The following is a 26,633-nucleotide window of genomic DNA, read 5'->3' on the forward strand; positions in this document are numbered from 1 at the left end:
ATGGTAGTGGTTGTGGAAGGACATTTACTAATATTGGAGTTTAGAAAGGAACACAAAAATGTTTTTCGTTTGCCTAAAATATATATTTTTAATTTCAATTTCAGTAAAATCTTTACTGTTCTTTAGGTTCCAACTCCAGTTCTCTATCATCTTCCTTTCCAAGTTGATTCCCAGATATATCTCCCTCTTGAATTTTTTTTTTAATTTTAACAATTTATTGGGGCTGATACAATTCTTTTCACAGTTCATACATATACATACATCAATTGTATAAAGCACATCTGTACAGTCCCTGCCCTAATCATTTTTTTCTCTTTTCTTCTTTTACATTTTATTAGGGACTCAAACAACTCTTACCACAATCCATACATATACATACATCAATTGTATAAAGCACATCCATACATTCCCTGCCCCAATCATTCTCAAGGCATTTGCTCTCCACTTAAGCCCCTTGCATCAGGTCCTCTTTTTTTCCCCCCCCTCCCTCCCCATTCCCCCCTCCCTCATATGCCCTTGGTAATTTATACATCGTTATTTTGTCATATCTTGCCCTATCCGGGGTCTCCCTTCCCCCCTTCTCTGCTGTCCCTCTCCCAGGGAAGAGGTCACATGTGGATCCTTGTAATCAGTTCCCCCTTTCCAACCCACTCACCCTCCACTCTCCCAGCATCGTCCCTCACACCCTTCGTCCTGAAGGTATCATCCACCCTGGATTCCCTGTACCTCCAACCCTCATATGTACCAGTGTACAGCCTCTGTCCTATCCAGCCCTGCAAGGTAGAATTCGGATCATGGTAGTTGGGGGGAGGAAGCATCCAGGATCTGGGGGAAAGCTGTGTTCTTCATCGATACTACCTCACACCCTAATTAACCCATCTCCTCTCCTAAACCCCTCTATGAGGGGATCTCCATTGGCCGACACTTGGGCCTTGGGTCTCCACTCTGCACTTCCCCCTTCATTTAATATGATATATATATCTACATATATACACATACATATATACATATACACATATATACACATACATACACACACTTATATCTTTTTTTTTTTTGCATGATGCCTTATACCTGGTCCCTTGGGCACCTCGTGATCGCACTGGCCGGTGTGCTTCTTCCATGTGGGCTTATTTGCTTCTGAGCTAGATGGCCACTTGTTCACCTTCAAGCCTTTAAGACCCCAGACACTATCTCTTTTGATAGCCGGGCACCATCAGCTTTCTTCACCACATTTGCTTATGCACCCATTTGTCTTCAGCGATCCTATCATGGAGGTGTGCAGTCAATGATATGATGTTTTGTTCTTTGATGCCTGGTAACTGATCCCTTTGGGACCACTCGATCACACAGGCTGGTGTGTTCTTCCATGTGGACTTTGTTGCTTCTGAGCTAGATGGACGCTTGTTTATCTTCAAGCCTTTAAGACCCCAGTCACTATCTCTTTTGATAGCCGGGCACCATCAGCTTTCTTCACCACATTTACTTGTTCACCCACTTTGGCTCCAGCCGTTGTGTCGGGAGAGTGAGCATCATAGAGATTCCAATTTAATAAAAGAAGGTATTCATGCATTGAGGGAGTGTTTGAGTAGAGGCCCAAGGTCCTTCCGCCACCTTAATACTTGACCTATAAATATAGACACATAGATCTATTTCCCCATCCTCCTATATATATTTGCATGTACATGTCTTTGTCTAGACCTCCATGAATGCCCTTTGACTCCTAGCTCTTTCCTCCATCTCCCTTGACCTTCCTCCTGCCCTACTACCATGCTTCATCGCCACCTGGGCTAGAGTAAACCTCTTCTCTAAGCAACCTTATCCTTGATCATTTCCCACCAGGCCTGCCACTCCCCCTTCTCTACCATTTGGGGTCCCATGTTTTTGCCTTGTCCCTGGGTTTGTTAACACCACTTCCTTACCCCCCTACCCCCCCACCCCAAGTCCCCCCGGAACTGTCGGTCCCGTTGTTTTTCCTCCAGATAGTTCATCCAGCCTGTCCTATTCAGACAGACCTGTGGTAAACTATCTTTTACAGAACGATTAGGTCGCATGCCAATGTTAAATAGGAATGAAAATTCAGGTCTTCTTATGACCCTGTACAATTAAATATGCTAGTTTACTAGACGGGCCATCACACTTTGAACTGACTATACTGTTCCGTCCTGTAGACACTTGCCAGAACACATACTACACATGCAGTCATAAATGTCCACCCCAGTGCGGGCCCTCTGCGTAACCACACTTCCGTCTGTCGACCATGAAGACAATCAATGTTCCCAGTTAATATCTATCCCGCCTCTCAACAATGCGGCTCCTCTGAGGTTTTACCTACTTATCCAGCACTACCAAGTGGCCTCTTTCCTATCTACCTGAGAACGAGAAACTTCCATCCCACCTGGTCCATCTATGAGATGATGTAGGGATTCCCCCTTCCTCAAAGGCTCCAAGAATGGGGGATAAAGAAAGACACTTCCAAGACCCAGGTGTCAGAAAACTGAAAGATGACGGGGAACAGGGAGTATTTTCGGTTTGTCACTCTACAGACTTGGGGTGGCTAATAGTTACGGGTTGGGCTGCTAACCATAAGATCAGCAAACACTCCCAGAGAGAAAGATGGGGCTTTCTACACCCCTAAAGAGTTACAGCCTCGGAAACTCAAGGGGCCGTTCTACCCTGTCCTACAGGGTTGTTGTGATTCAGCATGGACTCAGGGGCAGTGAGCAGGGGATTTGAGAAGCCCCTCACCTTTCTGCAGTCCAACTACATAATCCTAAGAACGCTACTGTTCAGGTATGCAAGTCGGGGTTTCATTGCTGTATACCAGAAAACATTAACATGCGCCATTAAATATAACTTTATCTTTTATTTACTTCTATTTGATATTCCACGAATGGCTCTATTCCCCTGCCTCTGAGTACTTCCTTTGCCTATTTCCTGCTAAGAGTTTACAAAACAGCACCCTTAAACAGTCAGATAAGACTATTTGTTTAGTAACATCAAGGGGGAAACTGCTAGCTCATCCATTCTGTTGTTAAGAGGCTCAAAAGGATCAAACTACCAATTAACTTGCTGGCTGAGAACATCTTTGATACTCTCAGACTTACTGACGTTTTAAAACTGCTATTCAAACTTGCCTAATGGCTTTCTGACTACGAACAAAGACATGCCAATCTGGTTAGCATCTGACCTGTTTTCTTAAATATTTTGATGTATTCAACACTTAGTGGCTAAAAATAGCGAGGAGTCACCTCCATGAGCTAAAATCATCTCTACGCCCCCTTGTTCCACCTTCAAATTTAAGAGGGGGAAAAAAAGCTCAAAGACCTTGAAAAGTCATTTCTTAAAAACATTTCTTCTTAAAAAATAAACCCACTTTCTTCTTATTTTTAATGTTTAAAGTTTCATTGCAAGATTTTTGTGGGCATGCGTCTTTTCTTTCTTTCCTGAAAGGCAGTGAGGTTCAGAGGACTTGATGTACCAAGTGATTGAGGATCTCGTCTTCCCTGCACGGCGCCCTGGTGGCATAGTGGTGACGTGGTGAGCTGCCATCTTCAAAGCCAGCCATTCGAACCAGCCGCTCCGTGGGAGAGACCGGGCTTCCTGATTCTCCTGAAGAGATAGCATTTCTGAAACTCTGAAACGCACAGGGGGCAGTGACCTTGACTCCGTGGCAGTGAGTTTTTCTTTCTGGAGAACATATTGTAAAAGTGACTTTGGTGTAAGTGACGTTGTAATAGAGGTGAAAAAGAAACTGGATGGCTGACATCGATTTAATCAAGAATTTAATTTTCTTTTCTGTATACTTTTCGACAGCAGTGCTTTCCAGTAATTTGTTGTTGTTTTTGCTTTTTGGTTCTTTGAAAATTCTACCCATCATCATATGTGCGTTCAAAGCACCCCGACAGCAGCGGCACGGGAAAGAGCAACATTCCACACACAAGGTAAAGGCAGCTTGTCTATAAATTCATAGATAAAGGCAGCTTCTGGAAATTTATTTCAATAAACGTTGAATGCAAAAGCAGTGGGCTGCGAAGACTAAAAGTACGGGCAGTGAACTCAGACTGCCTGCGTTCAAATCCCAACTTTACCATTTGCTTTGGGGAAGGCATTTAAATTTCTCTTTGTACCTCAATTTCCTCACTTGTAAAGTGGGGGTGGTCAGAGAGCCTACCAGACAGCACTGTGCTGCAGATCAAATGAGACGACCATTTTAGAACAGTCGCTGGAAAAGGGCATCATGGTCGGCAGAGGGACAGCGAAAAAGAAGCAGGTCCTCTACAAGATGGGTTGACACAGAGGCTGCATCAGTGGACTCACACACAGGAACAACTGCGAGGATGGCGAAGGTCGGACCGGGTGGTGGGTCGATATTCCGTTGTATATAGGGTCGCTCTGAGTCAGCACTTAGCAACAGCAAGGATACATGAGTGGGCTTCCAAAAGTGCAAGAAAAAATGCCATTATCTTTTCATTCCGTTTCCCCTGCAAACTCTTCAAAGTCCCATGATAAGACATATAAATATCTAAAGACGGATATATAAACTTGTAAATATCTACAGTTCAGAGTAGGATTTCCTAAACTTTTTCACTTGAGACCCCTTTTCCCCTGAGCCATTTTCACCCAGGGGATTTAGGTATATAAAATAAGCATACAAATCAAACATGGGTTTTAATAATATTGATAGCATTTGATTAAAAACAAATAAACCAAACTCACTGCTATGGAGTCCGTGCTGACTCAGTGACCCCCTGGGGTGTGTCCGAGTGTTACACAGGGCAAGGCCTAGTCTTTATCCTGAGGAGCTGGTGGTGGCTTTGAACTGCCGACCATGCAGATCACAGTTCAACCAGGAACCACTCCCAGCAGGGTTCTGATAGTATTGCTAAACACAACATCTAATGTAGATGATTTTTTTTTTAACTAACAGCACACGTGCGTGTTCAGACCAAGGCTGAAGTGAATCACAGGATGAAACACAGGTTTAAAACATGGGTTTAAAACACCTCAGATTTCTGGTACCCTTGATCTTGATTTCTTGGTTGTTGAGCATTCGGAAACTCTTTACTGTTTGCCCAAAGTTTCGCCACCCCCACACTTAGTTGTGCAACCTCATATGGGGTTGCAACCCCCAGATGACAAGCCTCTGGTTTAGAGCTTACTCCCCCAGACACCTGCAGTAGTAGCTAGGAGAAAGCAAAGCAAAAGGAACCCACTGCCACTGAGCGGAAGCGGACTCACAGTGACCCGATAGGACAGGGTCAAACTGCCCGTGGGGCTTTCTGAGACAGTAACTGGCAGGGAAAGCCCGTCCTTTCTCATGTGGGGCAGCTGGTGACTTGAAGTGCCAACCTTCCGGATTGCAGCCCAACGCGTAACCCCTATGCCACCGGGACTCCCTGCTAGAAGAGCATACATAAATTCAAGGAAGAAATGGTACCTGAGACTAGTCAGGAATGGGACCTGGGCAGCGATCCCAGGGCACAGGGATGGCCAGGGGAAAGCTGTACACCACACAACCCATGTCAAAGATGCAGTCTGACCTTTTCACAAACTCTTCAAAGAGGATGCGATGGGAGAACCCCCGCCGTCGGATGCGGACCGTCTCCAGGATGCCCGCGGCGCGGAGCTGGGTCAGGACTCGCTCTCTGCAGAACTTTAGGGCCGCTCGCTCGCCGTTGGGCTTGATGCAGCGCACAAAGTGCGGCTGCCCCACCACCATTTTGGAGAGCAGATCCATCAGCGAGTACTACCAGGAGGAAAGACAGCACGTGAAGCAGGGTTGCCACCGCGAGGACCTACCTCGCTGTTGCCTGGGGCGCGTCCTGCCTCCAGACCAGTCCGGGTGCCCGAGTAGACCTGGGGTTGCATGGGGTCGGGGGCAGTCAATGGCCAGGCCTTCCTGCAAATGCCCTTCCGGGAAGTCTGAAATCGTCAACCTTTTGGTCAGCAATGGCGCATGCTGCACTTTCTGCCCCACTCAGGGGCTCCTCCACAGGCAATACAAACTCTGAGCCTGCAGAGCAGGGTAGAGCCGCCCTCAGGGACTCCCTCCGAAGCCAGGCCTGCATGGACTAAGCCAGGACTCTTAGAGCTCTGTGTTGTAGGACAGAAAAGAAATAGTAGGAGGTGACAAGGTTGGCTCTGGCTAGATTTATAGCTGGCCAAATTATTTAAATGCGTTCTTTAAATATTGACAAACCTAAACAAGCAAACAAACAACCACCAAACTCACTGCTCTTGAGTCAATTCTGACTCATAGTGATCCTCTAGATGGAGTGGAAATGCCATTGTGGGTTCTTGAGACTGTAAATCTTTACAGGAGTATAAAGCCTCATCTTTCTCCTGAGGAGAAGCTGGTGGTTTCGAACTGCTGACCTTGCAGGAAGCCCAATGCATAACCCGTGATTGCCACCAGGACTCCTTTTACACATTCATTGTATTAGCAATATCCCATGTGGCAGGAAGTTAGGTGTCTAAGAATACTGTCCCCGCTACCCCACAGCTCTATCACCAGAACCAGAGTGCTTATCTTTGGTCTTCCAAGGCCCTATCTACAAACTGTTCCTAGAATTTAGATTCAGATCAGAAGTTACTTGCTTCCTCAACTCAAGAACCTTCAGAAAGTCTAAGCAATTCCTAATAATACCAGTTATAATGGGGCCGACAGCAAGATGAAACTATTGCTGTAAAGAATTACGGCCCCAGAAACCTGCTGGGGCAGTTCTACCCTGTCCTGTTGGGTTGCTGTAAGTAAGAATTGACTCTCTAACAGTGAGTTTGGGTTCTCTCTCTCTCTCTCTCTTTTTTTTTTTTTTGAGACATAAAAGGGAAAAATAAGGAAAGATAAAAGCAAAACAAAAACTTAAACTGTGATGAAGGTCGACTAACATATTCTGAGCGAGACCAGTAAGGGCTCTCTAACTCGAGAGTACCCAGCAAAGTGGGGGGAGCTCGTGGGAGGCAGGGGCTCAGTTGTCTCCTGGGGTCATCCATTGTTGACCCCTAAGCCTTCCGTCAAGAGTGAGTTACAAGCCACATAGAAAATCGGTTTCATTCCTTCATCAGGACACCTCCTGTTGAACAAAAGTTGAGTTCTCAGTTTGCCAGTCTTCCTTATTTTTCAGATTTAACGCCGACACACCTACTGGTATACCTTCAAACTTTGTTTTAAGGATTCAAACTGATTGTCGTGTGCCCGAAAAACTATTAGGCAGAGGCTTTTCTGCTGACAGGGAGATGGCTCTTGAGGAAGGCAGTGTCAATCAAAGCCTCCAAATCCCACGAAGAAGCCAAAGACACCAAGGGGAACTAGGAAAATGAAGATGGAGTCTCTGTCCTGGGAGACAGACAGAGTGGGTCACAAGAATAAGTAGGAAATAAGTAGCAACTAGACATTCCATGAATGCCCAGGTCTAATGGGGTGGAGGGCTAAGGTCTCTGGGGCCCTTGCAATTCATAAGCTGAGCCCAACTCTAGCGGGGCTCTGTGGCGTAGGTGAGAAGGACTCCTTGACTTTAGATCTTTCTTCCACCAGAGAGCTTTCTGAGGAGACTTCTATCCTGGTCCTGGCATCCAGATCCTGGCCCTCAAACTGCCTGGCTCTGTCAGCTCGTGACCCAGATTCCTACTCGCCTGACCTCAGGTCCCTGCTAAGCACCTTCTTGTGCCAACCCCACATTACAGCCTTATTCTGCAGCTCCCTGAGACCAGTCCCAGCTTTAGTCGAATGGCATCACCACCATAGCGCTGCTGGCACTTAGCTCCCTTTGGAGATGATCGGTGAGTGACTTGAAAATAAACATATCTGTACAAATTGGCACAAGTGTCCCCGTGTCTTCTCTTTCCTGGAAATGTATATTTTACAGAGACTTCTCCAGATAATCTTTTCATTTCAAAGTGTCATTGTATCGGGTGAAATGCCTGGAATTAGGGGCCTAGAGGAAGAAAATAACTGGGCCGAGGTAAAGTCTTGCAAAGGGTCATTTCAATCTTGGGGTAGGGGGGCGTCTAAGCTGATGCCAAGACAGATTCTCTCAGTATCTGAAGCTTGATAAGCGACCTTCTGGAGTGTTATTAGCTACTCTTCAGTGTCCTAGAGAAGTGGCTGACTCGGGGAGCCAGAAGGCTAAGAATCAGCACCTTCAATGGAAGGACTGTGAGCCTCTCGGCAGAAAGGCGCCTCTGTAGACACGGAAGAGCTTATGAGATCTTTCTGAGCCCAGAGGACATGTTTTCCAGAGGTACGTTCCCTAATGTAATTTCCTCTTCCTGGTCCTCACCCAACCCCAGCTCCCTTAACTGGCCCTGGTTCCTCGCCCTGGTTTCCTTGACTCCATTACACCTGGCCTTTTTGTGGACAGGCTTGGCAAGTCCTCCTTGGAAGGAGGCCGACTACAGATCAAGAGGAACCTTTACCCGGAAGTAGGAAGCCATGGATTGCCTCTTCATATTGGTGGTTTCTTCCGGATGCCGTATCACCTCCAGAGTGTCCACCTGGGAAGAACAGGCAACGGGAAGTCATTTGAGGATACAGGAACTGAATCCACTCTCTGGAGTGTCCACAATCTAGAACTCAGTCGCGTGTGCCGTGGAGAGGAATTGAAAAGCCAGCGCAGAGATAAAAGACTTGCACTATTCTATACATTGAACAACACGATTTCACTCTGAAGAACTGTGGGGTCGGAGTAAAAACCCCACCAGCGTGATTTTCATATGTCTCCATGTCCTAATGGGCCCATTTCAGTCCTCCAATAAGGTCACAGGAAACCAAACTATTTCCTAAGAGAAAATCTGCAAGGGCCCAGGAGGCTGGCTGCTCCCAAAGACATGGGCTCAAAGCCCGGGTTATCCCACCGGGAATCAAGCTAGTGCCAGCCACCATCTAAGCAGTCAGCCCTTGATCTGCAACGCCCCGCCTGCCTCTTCCAGTTCCAACATGCTCTTTGCAGGTGGGAGCCTGAACACCAAATCGCTAGGGAACCCCAGGAGAGCACACCTGTTCCAAATCATCTATCCTGACTACCTGGCCGGGCCTTCAGGGGATTTGTGAATGAAAACAATCGCAGGTATCAGTTGCAAACGGCCCACATTTTGTAATTGTAACTCAGTGATAACAGCCCGCACTGACGAAGTTATTTGGCTTTCAGTATGCCTGCGTGCCATTTCAGCACCATATCTACATTTCAGCCGTGGCAGCTTCCCATCTGCTCGGAACAGGTGGCAAGGGCAGGAAGCAGGAACATTTGAACTGGAAGACGCTGCTGTCAGCGCGGGTGCTCTCGGTGGACTGCTGTCCGCGCAGGCCCCTCCGGCGGGGTGAGGACGGCTGCAGGCTTGCTCAACAAGGGTGATAAAAGGGGACCTGGGGGATAAAGAAGCTTACCTGGAGGGATTTGGGGGGCGCTGGAAAGGAAACGCCTGAATTGGCTCAGTAGAGAAAACAAGTTCATCTAAGAAGGGGCATGAACATGGAGCTAAGCTTTCATAAATTAGAAACTAAACCTTCACCATGACCGGAGGGAGGAGACCTAGTGGGCAGGGCAGCTTGCTTTTCTGTGGGAAGATGAGCGCCGCAGGTTGGAAGCCATCAGTCGAGTTATGAGCTGCGGAAGCAATGGAACAGCAGCCTGTAGGTTTGACTTTTTCTTTTTAACGAGGATGGAGGACATGGAAACGGCGCGTTTCACAGGAAGACTGCTCATAGGTGGGAAAGTACAATAAAAGGAGGAAAAGAAGCAAACTCACCCACCTGCAGACATGGTACTGGACTCGTCCAGGGCTCCACATGGAAGTCACCGTCCCCACATGGCCCCATGCTGGATGGGGTGGGTCTCCCCCAAAGTAGGAGGAGTTTTGCCTGGGAATGCGACCTCATTTGGGAATCCGATGTTCTTTTGTCATGTGAATGATGTCATGTTGTAGTGATGAAATGTCAAACTCACTACCATCTAGTCAATTCTGACTCATAATGACCCCATAGAACAGGCCTTGCGGTGACAACTTGTTCCCCACTACGCCACAAGCGCTCCTCGGGCTGTAGTAAGGTGGGTCCCAAACCTAATCATTCTGAGTGGCAATGATGAGAAAATGAGCTTCTGTTTTTAAAAGCCATTTCTGTTATGAAAGCACTAAGAAATAGTATTTTTAGCTAAATTATAAATTCCAAATTTCTTCCTCTTTTCTCTCTGTATTTTCTTTCCCCTGGCTTTATCCTTCACACACACACACACACACACACACACACACACGAGGGTTTGGGGGTGGTTTCTTGGACAATCACAGCCATATGATTTTATCAGTAGGCGTTGATGGCCTTAGTCACTACTTTCCCGCTGAACCCACAGCAACCCCTGTTTAGAATTGATCAGTTTAGTGACCAGAAGATTCTTGATGAACATGCTCCTGAGGCAGAAAGACAGGAAAAGTACTGTGTCCAAGGTCAGTACATATCCCCTGCATTAAATTTGATGAAAGAAAATACAGACAGATGAGCCACCACGATGGACTCCCCGAGTTGTGAGGCCGGCGTGGACAGAGCAAGCTCCTGGCTGGCGGCTGGTGGGATACAGGGCCTGTATCTCCTGGAGTCCTGTCCTTGAAGTAACACACAGGGTCATTCCTGGGACCCAAGTAAAAACCTGGTTCTCTGCTTTACAGAAGCTGACAAATGCTAACCCAGCTTGTAGTTCTTTGCCTAAGTTTCAGTGCTGTGTTGTACAGAATAGATCATATGCTCTCAAAGTATTCTCTAATTTAGGGATTAGAAAGGTCCTGGGATGATCAAGGAAGCCATGGTGGGGCTGTTGGGTAAACATTGGACTGCTAACCACAAGGTTAGTGGTTCAAAGCCACCAGCCACTGCTTGGGAGAAAGCCGAAGCGATCTGCTCCCATCCAGATTTATGGCTTTGGAAACCATATAGGGTTGCTATGAGCCGGAACTGACTCGGGAGCAAGGGGGTTGGTTTGGCTTGATGATCTAAAAGGGAATTCTAACAAGGAAGGAAGGGAAAGGAAGTTGTCTTTCTCGGCCCATCAAGCCTATAACTGCAGCATTAGAATTACAAAAGCAATCCCCAAAAACAAGACCAAAAAAGTTGAGAAGGCTATAAACTAACTCCAGAATTTGTCTTCCCTGAGCTGATTTAGTTACAGTGGACACGAAGCACCCTTGGGGGCACAGTGTTGGGGCTGGTGACTGAAACGCAATTGTTTTGGTTAGTATTAATCTGATGACACAGGCCCAAGGCCCAAAGCATCACATGGAAATGTGGCTAGTCTCCATTCCTGTAGATGTCTGGCCCTCCCAAGAACTGATGCCTAAGTCTATTCACTCTCCCCCCAAAAGGCACCTAAACTAGCTAATTAGGACATACCTGTTCAATTTAAGAAGCCGTGGTGGAGTACTGCGTTATGCATTTGGCTGCTGACCTCAAAGTCAACATTTCGAGACTACTAGCTGCTCCATGGGAGAAACACGAGGCTTTCTACTCCCCTAAGGAGTTAGTCTCAAGAAACCCACAGGGTAGTGCTACTGTGTCCTATAAAGTCACTCTGAATCAGAAGTGACTCAATGGCGGTGAGTTTGATTTGATTATTTTGCTCTGCATTTGTTTTTATTCCTATTATCTGAAGATAGTTCTTACTTTGATGCCTGGAACTCCCTGAAATATACCACAGGCCAGAATTTTTCCATCAAAAATCAAAACCCATTATGACTGAGTCGATTCCAACCCTACGGGACTCTGTAAGACAGAGTGGGATGGAATCAGACTCCCATAGAGTGGATGGGAGCTTTGAACCACTGATCTTCTGGTCAGCAGCCAAGTGCATACCCACTGCCCCACTCGGATTCCTTTCCACCAAACCCTCTGCCATAGTCACTTCTGACGCATAATGACCTCTATAGAGAATCTGAGGCTGTCAATTTTCTCTGGCAGACAGCATCCTTTTCCCCCAGAGTGGCTGGTGAGTTTGAGCTGACCTTGCATTCAGAAGCCCAGTGCATAAGCCACTCTGCCACCACGCTCCTTTTCATCAAAAGGGACCCATTAATATAAATATGCCAGACATTTGGCCACAGACTCCTAAATGGCACCAGACTGAATCAAGATTTCCAGAATTCTTATTGAGAAGTTGATGGGTTCATGATCGCTGATCCTGGAGAAATGGAATGGAAATTAATTACAGGGCTGAGTGGACTAAAAGATCATTATGGGCTTTGCGTGGGTGGATATTACTGATGTTTTAACGTCCTGTTTTCTAGATAAAAGAAATCATTTTCTCCTTTCCCCTGAACTATCTATAACTTAATAATAGACTATGCAAACAAAGATGAAACATCATTTCTCCCTAATCCCTCTGGAACTGGAAAACTATAAATGTGTGTTCTTATTTTTTTTATGGCCAGATAGCTATTTGTCCCGTAGGAATCTGTCTTCCTGATGACATCCTGAAAACAGTCGAAGAGCTTATGCTCATTATCTCTTGCCCAGTTGGCCTTCCTCTGAAGGAATGGGATCCTGCTCCGACAGTGGAAGATGGTTCAGGAAAGAAATCACACAGCTGATGGTGCTCAGATAAAATTAAAGAATACTGCCCCCCCCATCATGATCCCAAATCTACCTAAAAATCCAGCTAGACCAGAGGATGTACACTGGTACAGATAAGAACTGGAAACACAGGGAATCCAGGACAGATAAACCCTTCAGGACCAATAATGAGGGTAGCCATACCAGGAGGGGAAAGGGAAGGTGGGGGAGAAAGGGGGGACCAATCACAACCATCTACATATAACCCCCTCCCAGGGGGACGGACAACAGAAAAGTGGGTGAAGGGAGATGTCGGACAGTGTAAGACAAGACAAAATAATAATAATTTATAAATTATCAAGGGTTCGTGAAGGAGGGAGTGTTGGGGAGGGCGGGGAAAATGAGGAGCTGATACCAAGAGCTCAAGTAGAAAGCAAATGTTTTGAGAATGTTGATGGCAACAAATGTACAAATATGCTTGACACAATGGATGTATGGATGGATTGTGATAAGAGTTGTACAAGTCCCCAATAAAATGATTTTTAAAAAATCAAAGAATGTTGCAAATGAGGATACCAATCAAGAAGCAATATAGAAATATCTTAAATAACAGTTTATTGGGGTTTTGTCAGTTATTATTTAATATATTTTCATTAATATATTAAAACCTATAACGATATAGTTTTGTGTACCTCTTTTATTGTTCTTATTTAAGTGTTAACTGTATGAAATAACAAACTGCCCTTTGGTATATCTTTTTTAACATTTAAAATGGTCAGTAGGGCAGTGAACTGGTTGTTAAATTATTTGAATCCCACCACTGGGTAGGTAGTACTATTATTCATATTCTCTATATGAAGACATTAAAGCACAGAGATTTTAGATGCATTGCCCAGAGCTCTGCAGTTAGTAAATGGCAATGGCAATGACTAGGTCTGAACCCAATCTGTCTGATACTCAGTCTTCCCTTCTTTCACATTATATATTGCCTCTCTACATGGTTTGCGGTCTTCTAAAGTACGTCTTAAAGCATGATATTAAAAAGACTCACCTCATCCATCTACTAAATCTACCCTAGGATAAAGACATTGACTCAAAGTCCCATAAACCACAGAGGTTCCAGCAAGAAATGAACATGTGAAGAGTCCTCCCCTTCCCTGCCCCCCCCACCCCTGGTTTCCGTGCTCACTATTTACATCCTGAAAGCTCAGAAGTGCTTATCCTCATTACCTTCTTGACAAGGCCTTTTGTCAAGAATTTTTACTGCTCTCGAGTGATCCATCCACTCCTTCAGGGAAAGAAAAACTACTACATTACTCCTCTGGAGCACTGCATGGGACACAAGGCCGGGCCAGTCTTGGTGCAGTGATGCTCAATGTGCTAGAGACCAGCTGAATCCAAGGCCCCTCCAGGGTTGGATCTTGGGCAAAGCAGAGAGGAGTTGATGTCGAGTGTGTGTGTATAAAATATACACAACATAAAACCTGCTATTCTAACTATTTTCAGGTGTACAATCACACTCAGGAGGTTGTAAAACCATCACCACTATTAGTTTTCAAAACGTTGTCAAATCACTCCAAAGAGAAACTCCGCACCCGATAAATCACCCTTTCTGCTCTAACTCATAAACTCCACTGCCGTGGAGTCCACTCCAACTCTTGACAGCGCGACATGGCGTTTCTGAGGCTGTGAGTCTTTATGGGAGCAGACACCCTCATCTTTCTCCAGCCCATAGTAACCACGAACCCACTCTCTATCTCTAAATAGTTGCCTAGTCTAGATATTGCATGTAAATAGGATCACATAGTATAATATTCAGATTGTTTGTGTCTGGCTTATTTCACTTAGCACGTTTTCAAGGTCCACTGGTAGTACAGCGTCTCTGTGGGGCTTTCAAGAAGATGTCAGTGGAAAATTCCATCCTTTCTTTCTTTTTTACAGTTTTTACAAATATTTTGTTTATTTTAACAAAGCTGGGATGAACATTGTCTATTTAAAACCCATATCCCAGGCCAAAAAGTACAAATAAAATTAAAAAGAGCAGTGTTCTGTTGTAGACACTTCTGCATGAATAACTTTATTAATGTCTAATAAATTGAAAACTTCCTGGACTCTTCCAGCACAAGAGTTTCATTTTAGGCTGTAAATGCTTTGTTTCTTCAGAGAAGACATCTTTGGAGCCCTTCCTCCAGAGTCATTACATCTTAGTCATTACTCTCACCATCTGTCATCATGACTTCAACAGAATGTCCCTTCTCTCTTGGTCCAGACTCTAGGATTTTCAAAGCAGCTTCCAGTGAAGGAAAGGTTATTTGTTTCCTACAGATCAGTTCTCAAAACCTTCCATCTCTCACTGAAGGTCAAAGGGCAGGAGTGAAGCAGTCATGTGCCAGAACTTCAGGGCCAACTGAAGAGTCATTGTGAATTCTTGTCCTGGCTGTGCTTATTTATTTCACAAGCCTGAAAATACACAGTCCTAGCATAATGGATACTCATTGGACTGCTAATCCCAAGGTCAGCAGTTCAAAACCACCAGCGTCGCCTTGGAAGGTAAGGCTTTCTATTCCTATAAAGAGTTACAGTCTCAGAAACCCATAGGGGCAGCTGTACTCTGTCCTATAGGGTTGCTATGTGTGAGAATGGACTCAATGTCAGTGAGTTTGCTTGTGGGGCTTTTTGGGGGTGGGGGTGGGGGTGGAGGTGAGTAGATGTGACCTCTCTGTACAGAGGTGTCACTTTTAAGAGGAAGGGAGCTTGATGAAAGGAATGAGGCTTGATCACCAAAAATCAGCACAATAGAAAACACTAGAATTCAAAATGCCAGATATCTTAAAGAGAGGCACCAGTTTTCAATTCTATTTTTAACTCTGCATTACAAACGAATATCTAAAGTGTTTAATGACCAACACTTCCTGTGCCCCCACCCCCCTTTGTTCCTGAGAGACTGAAATTACACCCTCTTCCTCCATCTCTGGCCTTTCTGGAGTATGGTTATCATTATCAGCAATTCTCAGACCTTCCCAGAGAAACCCAAAGCTTTCAGTCTTTGACAGTGTGATTCTCTGAAGATCTGGTCATTTTCATCTTGACATGAATCTCACTGCTAACTTAGCCAATGACTTGAACTTGGACGTATCTCCTTCTTTCTTATCCCCCAAGTGCTCCGTTGAAGGTCTTGCCTCCTGGTCAGACTGGTGACAGTGGCTTCATTCAAGGATCTCTGCACTGCACCAACCTCAGCCAGGCAGAGTTTCAGTCTAGGGCTCACAGAGCTGACTATTTCCCCACAGCACAACACCAACGCAGCCCGTTACCTTTTCATTCCATTGTCCTTGAACTTCTTGAAGCCCTCGTAAATAAGAACTTCATTTCTCATTATGGCTGAATAATATCTATTGCTTGGTGTGATAGGTAGGTTGTGTGTGTGTGTGTGTGTGTGTGTGTGTGTGTACCAATATGGCATCCTTAAGAAGATATGGGTGGAGTCTAGTCTGTCGATTAGGTCACAGCCTGATGGTACCTCCTGGTGGGCAGGGTCTTCTCATAAGGAAGATACTAGGAATTTCTTCTTCTCTCTCTCTCTGTTTCACCTTCCTGTTGGCGAGCCACATGGTTGAGACCTGCCAGAGCCTTGTGATGTTTCCACTACCATTGGATCCACAAGACTCTCCACCCACTGGCCTGTGATCTTCATGCATTCTCCATCATTGCGTGTAGCTGTGTGAATCTGAAGAGGAATTTATGGACTAGTATCTGACTTAAGGACTTGATTTGGACTGGGCTGGGATGTTTTCTTTATATCCAATTACTCTTTGATATAACCGTCTTTCTTACACATATATGAGTGTCAATGAATCTGCTCCCCTAGTCAATCTGGCCTAACACACATGGATAGACCACATTTTGCTTATCCATTCATCTGTTGATGAACACTTAAGTTCTTTCTACCTTTAGCTATTGTGAACAATGCCACAATGAACATAGGTATGCAAGTATCTGAGTCTCTACTTTCAATTCTTTGGGGGCATATATACCCAGGGATAGGCCTGCTATATTCATCTGTGGTAATTCTATGTTCAACGTTTTTGGAATTGCCGAACTATTTCCCAGAGCAGCTGAGCCATCATTGACAATGTATGAGGGTTTCGATTTCCCCACATCCTCATCAACACTTACTGGTTTTCACCATTTTCTTATCCCAGACATCCTTGTGTGTGCGTGAAGTGATATCTCATTATGATTTTGACTTATATTGGCCTCATGTCTAAAAACATTAAGCTTCATTTCATGTACTTCTTTGATGGGGATTATTATTATTATTATTATTATTATTATTATTGTAATCATTTTACTGGGGGCTGATACAATTCTTATCACAATCCATCCATCCATCCATTGTATCAAGCATATTTGTACATTTTTTTGCCATCATCATTCTCAAAACATTTGCTTTCTACTTGAGCCCTTGGTATCAGCTTCTCATTTTCCCCCTCCCTCACTACACCCCCATCCCTCAAGAACCTTTGATTAATTTAATGGGGATTATTTTTATTGCAGTCGTTATCCTTCATATTTTCAGATTCATGAACTAGAACTTTCAACTCATTTCCTGTCCTAGTCACTTTCATTTGATTGCTATTGTTCTTATTTTGCCACATACTTCTCATTTGGACGAGAGCCTGACTAGTGCAGGGAGGCAGGTAACACTGCTGATATTCTGAGCGTGGCAGACAGGGGCTAGTAATCAAAACATCTCATTGAAAAAAGAAGAGCCACATGGGCTGACAGGGAATGCTGCACAATGGCCATTCACCTCTGTGTCACGACCCTCTTCAGACTCTGGTAGAATCCAGGGACTCCTACAAACATACTGTTCAACAAAACCAAAAGTTTGCACAGACTATCTACAAGTTCTCAGAAGCACTAGTTGATCTTATTAAGCCTCAAACTTATGGTTGACTCCCAGCAGTGTATACAAGGAACGGAAACATTGCCGGGTCCTGTGCCATCCGAGAATGCATTACAGGTCCAACTGTTGTGCCCATCAAGCTTTTATTGGCTGATTTTTGGAAGAACCACTGATATTCCTATATAAATCTCTTCTCAAGACCTGTATCAAAACTTAAAACTCACTGCCATCAAGTTGATTCCGACTCACAGTGACACTCTAGGGCAGGGGGAAACTGCCCCTGTGAGTCTCTGAGTCTGTAACCCTTTACGGGTGTAGAAAGCCTCATCTTTCTCCACTGGAGTGGCTGGCTGGTGGTTTCAAACTGCTGAACTTGAGGTCAGCAGCCTCATGAGTAACCACTATGCCACGAGGGTCTATATATTTCATGTTAAATATCCCTACTATCTTGCCACAATGTAGCAAGGTTAAAAAATAGAGTATCACACTGGATTTTAATAGCAATGGGGGTATAAAATGATGGCTGACCCGGTGCACCATATTTATATATGGCTAATATTCAACACACTTCTATGTATTGGAACCACTTATTCTTTGGGAAATAAATTGGTTAATATTCAAAGTTTTAAAAAAAAGTAGGAACATTTCCAGGTGTGACTGATCATATTATTATTCGGTCGTCTTCAAGATCGTTGCTATTTGTGGTTAGTATTTACAATGAACATTAACCAGCCAGACCTTGAGGCCCTTGCTACACATTAGCCAAAAGGGTGGAACTGCTCAAAGTATTTAGAGCTGGATTTTTATTAACCCTTCTTTACAACTCCTTTTCCAGCAGGCAAAGCCGGTCTTCCGTTTCTGTCCTCCAGGCCCTGGCCTTTGAGACTCTGCTCTCCTCCTCTGCAGGTTGGTGGCGGAGTCGCTGGGCGGCATACAGGTTAACACAGCTCAGCTGCTAACCACATGAGAGCATGGCGTCCACCCAGAGGTGCCTTAGAAGAACGGCCTGGAGATCTACCTCTGGGGAAAAAATCAACCACTGACAATCCCATGGAGCACAGTTCTGCTCTAGTACACAGGGGGTCGTCATGAGTTGGAATCAACTTGACAGGCAACTTTGTTGTCTTACATTAGCAGAAGTCTTCAGGAAAAAAACGCTTTCTTTCTTCCTACACTCGCTGTCATCACTCTCCACTCACAGTGAGCCAATAGGACAGAGCAGAAGGGCTCCGGGGATTTCTGAGACTGTCACAATGGGAGTAAAAGACCCTCTCTGCCTCCCTCCGAGCAGCCACTGGCTTCAAACTGCTGACTTTGTGCTTAATAGCCCAACGTGCAACCCACTACTCCACCAGGCTACAGTACGACGGGTGGTGCTTCTGTGGAGCAGGATTGTAAGGATGGCGGTTCATGTTCCTAACTTGTGATGACCTGAGTGCCCTTGAAATCGTTATCCCCTGCCGGACAGTAGGCTGCCCGAGTAAACGAGTGCTGTTCACCCGGGGCTGAGACAAGGGACAGGGGACACTCCACTTTGGGTACAAACCTGCTACTCACCTTGATTCGCCCAGCACTGAAATGTGGAGGCAATGACCTTGAGGCTGCTGTTATCCTGGCTCTTGTCTGGGCCAAGTTACCTATGGAGAGTAAGAACAACGGACTGAAATGGAGAGAAAGAAAAATCAAGGACTAGGCTGATGAATAATTTCTCTCTTCCCGCCCCTCTCTCCTTTTTTTCCTTAATTCCCCAAATAATCTGCTCTGAGTTGGGAAAATTGGAATTTGATACATTCAATTTCAGAAAGAGGCTTCTAAAAGTTCACGGGAAAGTGGAATAAAAAGATCATAGAACCGTCTTAGGACTTTGAAAAAGCCCCTTCACATAATTTCTAAATTAAGTGTGATACAAATAGAGATGGAACTTACATTAATTTCATAAACAAGCAAACAAACCAAATTAGCTACAAAAGAAGTCTTGGGCTAGAGTTCTGCAGGCCATTTGGAAAAGATCAATGTATAAGAGGTGGGAGGTTTCTGAGATTTGAGCCATCACGGACCTCACTGCAGTGGGTGCGGACACTGGAAGCAGAGCAGGCACTAGGATGCTTAGCTTGAAGGGAGAAGCCAGCTTGAAGGCACCCGGTGCACCAGCAGGGCAGGGAGGGAGGGGTCTGGGGCCTAGAGGCGCTTTGCTGCTTGCAGGGGGCGGGGGGGGGGGGGTAGAAGTGCAGTAGGAGGGGGAGCAGAGAGGAGTGTGACCTCAGACCAGTTAACTTTTCTAGTCTGTTTTCCTCAATGACTTGAGGAGATCACTCATGGAACGGTCCGTTAAGCGCCCACTGCACGTTAGCTACAGTTTATTTTTATTACAACTCTTATTACTTGCTGCCAACAGTTCATGCACGTCTCAAAGCAGACAACGGTAGGCAAGTCCCGGCAATGTCACCTGTCTGAGACAGGGACACTTGGTTAGCCTACTGAGCGGGGAGAAAACATGTTAAGAAAACCTGCCTTCGGGCTTCAGATCTCCAGCCAGGCCACTGTCTCTTGGACGCCTGCAGGGTCCTCAGTGGCCAGCTCTCAGCTTTCTCTCCTGTCCCCACCACCCTCTGTCCACAGCCTTTCCGATTCCCCATGCACCGCAGGAACGAGGAGAAGAGAGGAGATGTTGGCCATGTTCGCCTCTCTGGGGCCGCTGGATTCTGGAGCAAACTACCATGTTGTCAACGAAAGGAAAAGCTGCCGTTTGTGCGGCTGCAAGACACTCCAGATTTCAGTGTTTTAGCAAGTCTAGCGCAAAGATCTCCAAATGTTTTCCCTGGCGATAGCTTCAGAGGCTAAACTGTGATTAACAGCCCAGAAAGAACCCTTTGAAGCAGAATTGGTGACATCAAAGTCGTAATCCAGGGTGGCAGGCGCTTTAGAACGAGTGGGAAGCATTTTAACACATTTCAAAGGATTTACAGCCTGAATAAACAATAGACCTCGGCAGATGCACCCACAGAAACACAACCTAGATGAAGTTTCCAGTTTTAATTGACATGTAAACACCAAGTTCACGCTTCTTTCAAATGGGAAGTATCCTGCACCCCGCCTGCCTCTTCTCCACTCCTCTCCGGATGTCTCCTGACCCCCAGAAACTGTGACCACCGGCATGTGGCTTCCAGAGGACACGGACATCGGACATCGAGGCAGCTAATGGGATCCAAAGTCGACTAGGAACGGGGTAAGAGGGAATGGGCGATGGCCCTTGCAGGGACCCTGCGGACTTCCTTGGGTCTGACTGCAGGAGAAAGAGGTGGTGTGGAGAGAAAGCCGGGGCTTTGAAAACGTCCTTTGCTGCTTTGCTTTCAAGCATTTTCAGCTCTCGGGAAGGACCCAGCCCCGCTGATTTCTTCTTAATCCTCACCCGTGGAGACCCCAGTGGGTCAGAGGAGAACTGGACTCCGCAGTGCTCAGTGGCTGGATTTTGGTTTGGTTTCCAGAAGTAGATGGCCAGGTCTCTTCCGGAGGTCCCTCTCTGGACGGACACTTTTCGGTTATCAGCGAGCGCGTCCACCGACCACTGTTGGCATCACCCAAGGGCTGGGACAGGTAAGGCTCCCAAGGGCGGGAGGCCCTTTGACACAAGGTCGCCGAGGCCAGCCTCCCGCTGCTGCCCCCTCTGGGTTTGCAGCAGGGACTGCAGGACCCAAGTGGTGCCGTGAATGGGCTTTTGGTGGGAAATGCTCCCTCCAAGCACAAGACATGTGTTAATAGACTGACACATGATTGCGAACGAACGAATAAGGGTACCCCCAAACAAAGGAGGTGATGGAGTGTTAGGAAAAGGCCCATGCTCTGCTCCAAAGTCAGGTCTGTAGGTTCCCACTTGAATGGAGAAACTCTAATGGAACTTTAAACTCGCTCAACAAATGAAGGTTGTCCACAGAATGTTTAACCAGAGGTCTTGAACTAATGTCTGCAAGGCCTAAAGCATGTGTAAGTAGTGGCAGAGGGTTTCTTGCTCCCATAAATCTGAACAGTTAACCTTGGAGAAGTCTAACTTGCTGGTGTCTTACCCAAGACGCGCTGGTGACACCGTGGGTCAGACGTTGGAGTGCTCATCACTCACGGTGAGTCCATTCCAACTGACAGCAATCCTATAGGACAGGGTCGAGCTGCCCCTTTGGGTTGATTGCCGGCCTTGTGATTGGCAGCCCACTGTGTAGCCACCAGGGCTCCTAATCACAAGATAGGCCGTTTAAATCCAGCTCCTCTGGGAAAAAGATGTAAAGATTTAGTCTCAGAAATTCAAGATAGTCAGAATTGACTTGATGACATTGAGGTTTTTTGGAGGGTGGGGTCTCACAGTGGAGGCATGGCATTGCCTTGGCAGTGCAATGGGTTGGCATTAGTTGGTTAACCTCGAGGTTGGCGGTTCAAAACCACCCGCCACTCCGTGGGAGAAAGGTGAGGCTGTCTGTTCCTGCAAAGATTTGGGTTCTGGAAACCCTAAGGAGCTCTTCTTTTCTGTCCTATAGGGTTGATATGCGTCAGAATGGACTCAATGGTGGTGGGTTAGTTACATGTAATTGTAAGCCGCCTGGCTGTACCCCCGTGCACTTGTTTTCTTTACTGGATAAAAAAAAAAAAACCCTTTGCACTCTTGCTCTTCAGAACATGATGCTGAGAGCATTTGATCATGTGTTTCCCAATCACAAATTGTCTTCTCTCCCAACCAAACGCTTTGCTTTTACTGCAAGCAGGCTTTATAACTAAGCTCTGCATGTCTTGGTATCAGACATTACGGGGTCTGGAGGACGCTACCTCCAATGGCCCCATGGAGACTTGGAAAGAGGGGTCCAGTGCCTGAGGGGCTCTGGAACCTTCTGTCTCCCCACATTTCTTTGGGAGTCACCCCAGGATCAAGCTCCATGTTCTGGTAGAGAGCATTCTGAGTTTAATTAAGAATTCTTTAGTTTCATTTTTTGTCCACCTTCAATTTCAGGTCACAGTTTTTTGGAGCTTGGCCTTTCAGGGCACAATTTGTCATTGGGGAGAGGTGACTGTAAGGAGCCTCAGAGATTTTGAGACACCTGAAGTAATGCTCCTCAATCCATTTTCCTCTTTCCTAACCCATTGGACACACATCTGCTGGCGTACTGCAAAGAAAAAGGGCAATGCCCAATCTAAACTGGGGAATTTCCTGTGGGGACGCCTACCTCTTACATGCACAATCATTGTTTATTTAAAAATTATTGACTTGACTTTTTTAGGGAAAACACAAACAATCAGTGACCACTTCAGATCTTTCAACTGTGCTCCCTTAACCTTTCTGTGAGTTATATGTTGGTCTATTAATACAAGGTCAGCAGTTCAAATCTACCAGTAGGTCCAAGGGAGAAAGATGAGACTCTCTACTCCTGTAAACAGTTACTGTCTCAGAAACCCACAGGGGTTCACTATGAGTCAGCATGGACTCGATGCCTGTGAATTTGTTTTTTAGGAAACAGTAATAGTCTTAGAAACTCACTCACGGGGCAGGTCTACCCTGTCCTATGCGGTAACTATGAGTCAGAGTTGCCTGGATGACCGTGACTTTCGTTTGGTAGAGTACATTAAAAAAAGAAAATCTCAGAATTAACAGACTCAATGAGTTCCATTTTTAATTGAAATCTAGAAGCTTCAAAATGGCACCTGGACAGTGAAATTGCTTCTTTATAATATACAATTTCTAGAATAAACAAGTTATCTAATTACAGGCCCTCCAATGCTTCCAACTTCCTATTGACCCTCCTCTTCTCATAAAGGTTTCCATCTAGGAAGCCCTAGGGTTGGAATTGACTTGATGGCAGAGGGCTTGGGGTTTGGGTGGTTACATAGTTCACCGCCTGTCTGTCACTGTGTTGTACTGTCCGCCTGTCTGTCACTGTGTTGTACTGTCCGCCTGTCTGTCACTGTGTTGTACTGTGGTGGCTTACACATTGCTCTAATGTTGGAAGTTATGCCACCAGTATTTCAAATGCCAACAGAGTCCCTGATGGTGAACAGGTTTGAGCAGATCTTCCAGACTAAGAGGGATTAGGGAAAAGGAATCAGTGGTCCACTTTGGAGGGATCCACCATGGAAAATCTTAGGAATAGCAGCAGAGCGTATTCTGACACAGTGCAGGAAAACGAGGCCCTCAGGTTGGAAGACACTGAAAATACGACTGGGGAAGAGCCGCCTCCTCAAAGCAGAGCCAACCTTAACTGATCAAAGCTTTTGGGACCCTCAGGGCATGACTCAAAATGAGAAGAAACAGCTGAAACCTTCCACTGATAACTGGACGATGAAAAGTATGAAATATAAATCGAGGAAACTTGGAAGTCATCAAAAATGAAATGGAAAACATAAAGTTGATACACTAAGCTTTAGTGAGCTGAAACGGACTGGTATTGGCCATTCTGAATCAGGTAGCTATATGGTTTTCTGTGCAAGGAATGACAAACGGAAGAGGAGCGGCATCACATTGATCGTTAAAAAGAACACGTCAAGATCTATCTTGAAGGACAATTGTGTTGGTCATAGGAAAATAGCAATAAGTGCATGTAGAGTTAATGCAACTACGAAACCCTCAGGCCAATGTTCCCTTTTCCATTACTCTGCTTTGTTTAGTGTGCCACTCTGCTACCCACCCCCCCCCTTCTGTAACACGAATCTTTCATGTTGTACATCGTGGTCATCAGCATTTCATTTCAAGACCCCTGCAAAGACTAATCCCAGATGGCCTCCAGCTTGAACCAGGTCTGGGGACCATGGCAGTCCACCCAGCACATCCTCCAACTAGCCAAGTCCCAGGACAGGAGCACATTACCTGACACAGAGATGCAACTTCCAAAGGACCCCCTTGCTGTGTCTGCATCAGCCTTTAATTCGTGCTTGTTTCTTCTGTGAAGAACGTCTGCATACCTACCACCTCTAGATTAATTAACCTGGTGTTCTCACTGATTGTTTTTTCCATTTCGTATGTGCAATTCAGTTAAAGGGTTGCGACACAGTGATCACAATTATGGGGAGATACCAGCAACTCCCTCCTTAAAGGATTGAAACTGAAAACCAGGATGCCGGCCCATCAACAACGATGGAATCATCGGCATGTTTTAAGCAGGTAACAAGCCGCCTTTTTCCTAACGCAGTCAAAAGATGAATGGCAGCTCTATTTTCTGCATTTTGTTGCCACCTTGGTGGGAGTTACAAGTTCAATCTCTTAATGACATGGATCTTCACTTAAATGGGGCCAGGTGCAGAGAGCTCTGAGCATTGCTAAACTCCCCACAATTTTTGTGGAGTATGCTTGAAAATAACATGACTGTCACATGATATAAGTCATGTGTTTTCACTAAAGTACTGGGAGCCTGGATTGCTGATATCTACCCAAGAAGACATGATCCATGGGAAAAAATTAAATACACATACACATATCTACCAGCATTGATATAAGTAGGACCAATTTCCATCCCAGAGCAATCTCTATATATGGCATTGGTGAAGTCTCGCGATGGGGCCAAGGTTTCTGGGTGGTGTAAAGAGTTCAGTGCTAGGCTGCACACTGAAAGGTCGGTGGTTTGAGCTCACTGACAGACACCTCAATCTTTCGGGAAGGTCATAGCCATGAAAACATTATGCACAGAATCCTTCTCAGCAAACACGGTGTCGTCAGGACCAGGAATTGAGCATAGCAATGGGTTCTCTTTTTTGTTTTTGTTTCACACAGAGAAATGACATTCCGCAGTCTCAGACTGGAATCCTAAATAAAAGATCCAAGCAGGAGAAAATGAGCTGAGTCCTACAGGTGCCCTCCGTCCCCTCTCTGTCCCAGGACACACACCCTGGCAGCTCAACACACATTCGTTGATAGTGGACCAGTCACCGGAGTTATCTGTGAAAAGCACAACACTCATGTTTCCTTGTGTTTGGAGGCAGCCGCACAGAGCTTCAGGAAACAAGATACTTCCCATTGCACGAGAAGAGGATTCTGGGATTAGGACTGTCCCTATTTCTTTGGGTCTCCCTCTTCGGCAGGAAAGCAAGCAACAGGACATTCATTAGACTTGAAACAGAAATCTGAATCTCATAGCCCAGTGCTATCTTTGACTAGTTTTCTGATGTTTGGAGATCACTTCCACTTTCTGTGACTGGATTGTATTAGGTATAAATGAGTTTGATTTGGTCAGTGGCTTTCTGCTTGTGCGCCCTTGGTAGACAAAATCAATGCTAAACAGTTTTCTTTAGATTAATGCCCCACAAAGTCGCATCAGGAGGGATGGAGCCTTCTGTGAGTGAGTTACAGGCCACAGTGTCATGTAGACCTGGTGCCAGAGTTACGATGGTGTGAGGTCTGCAGCCAGTGAGAACTTTATGGGGGCTGTAAATCAAGAGTCACAAGTCGGTCAGGGCAGCAGACAATGTTGTTCAAAAGCAACCCCATGCTGACGATGGCAAATGAGCAAGTGTAACAACTGAGTACAAATTTCATGAAGAAGGTTGAGTAGTGTCGGATTTCCATACAACTCTGAAGCTCTGTCTATGACTGTGAGTGCATTTCATTGGAAGATTCTTGAAGGGGAAGAAGTAAGAAAGGCCAAAAAGGAATATAAAACCAAAGCTGGCACAGTGTGTTATTTCTTAGCTTGGTGGGTAGTAGCGGGCAAGGTGGATGAGAATGGGGGAAGTCATGACAGTGAGTCTGAGACAGATGGATGAAGTATGAATAATAATTAATTGGTCAATGCTCCCTTCATAGCACTGATCACCTCCTGATCACGATGAAGAGCCAGTGGTGACTCAAACATCATTCATTCTTCTTCTATTTCTCTCGTTCTGATGTCTTAGCACACGAGAGATTGAACACAGAGGTGGTGGATTTGCTCTCTCCCTAAGCTGTCTTTGAGCTACAGAACTTCATGTGCTTACCGTCAACATCCACAGCATCCTAGTTTGAAACATCTTTCAGTTTATATGTTAGCAGGTACAGCTCTTTTTTAATTGGGTGCTAATATGAATGACACCACTACCTATATGAACTCTTTTCCATTGAGTGTGGGTGCCTTCAAGATTGACTTTTGGTCTGTAGGCATCCAAATGCACCAATCATTTAGGTTTATTTCATACTGTATACCAGTAGCTCCATTCTGAAGGAGCCTTGTACATCTATCCAGGTGAGAAAAA

The 26,633-nt window shown here is 45.5% G+C and overlaps 1 protein-coding gene across 1 annotated transcript in view; it reads right to left on the bottom strand.

The window, feature by feature from the left end:
• MYO3B (myosin IIIB) overlaps positions 1-26,633 on the bottom strand; it is a 504,101-nt gene that overhangs the window by 206,354 nt on the left and 271,114 nt on the right. Inside the window, exons 24-26 of the mRNA XM_075529130.1 lie at positions 18,999-19,078; positions 8,419-8,496; positions 5,544-5,749 (exon numbers count right to left, since the gene is read on the bottom strand). Of these exons, the coding sequence (XP_075385245.1) occupies positions 5,544-5,749; positions 8,419-8,496; positions 18,999-19,078 (364 nt within the window). The remainder of the gene's footprint in view (positions 1-5,543; positions 5,750-8,418; positions 8,497-18,998; positions 19,079-26,633) is intronic.

The sequence above is a fragment of the Tenrec ecaudatus genome, chromosome 13, assembly GCF_050624435.1.
Source record: "Tenrec ecaudatus isolate mTenEca1 chromosome 13, mTenEca1.hap1, whole genome shotgun sequence".
NCBI classification, from domain to species: Eukaryota; Metazoa; Chordata; class Mammalia; order Afrosoricida; family Tenrecidae; genus Tenrec; species Tenrec ecaudatus.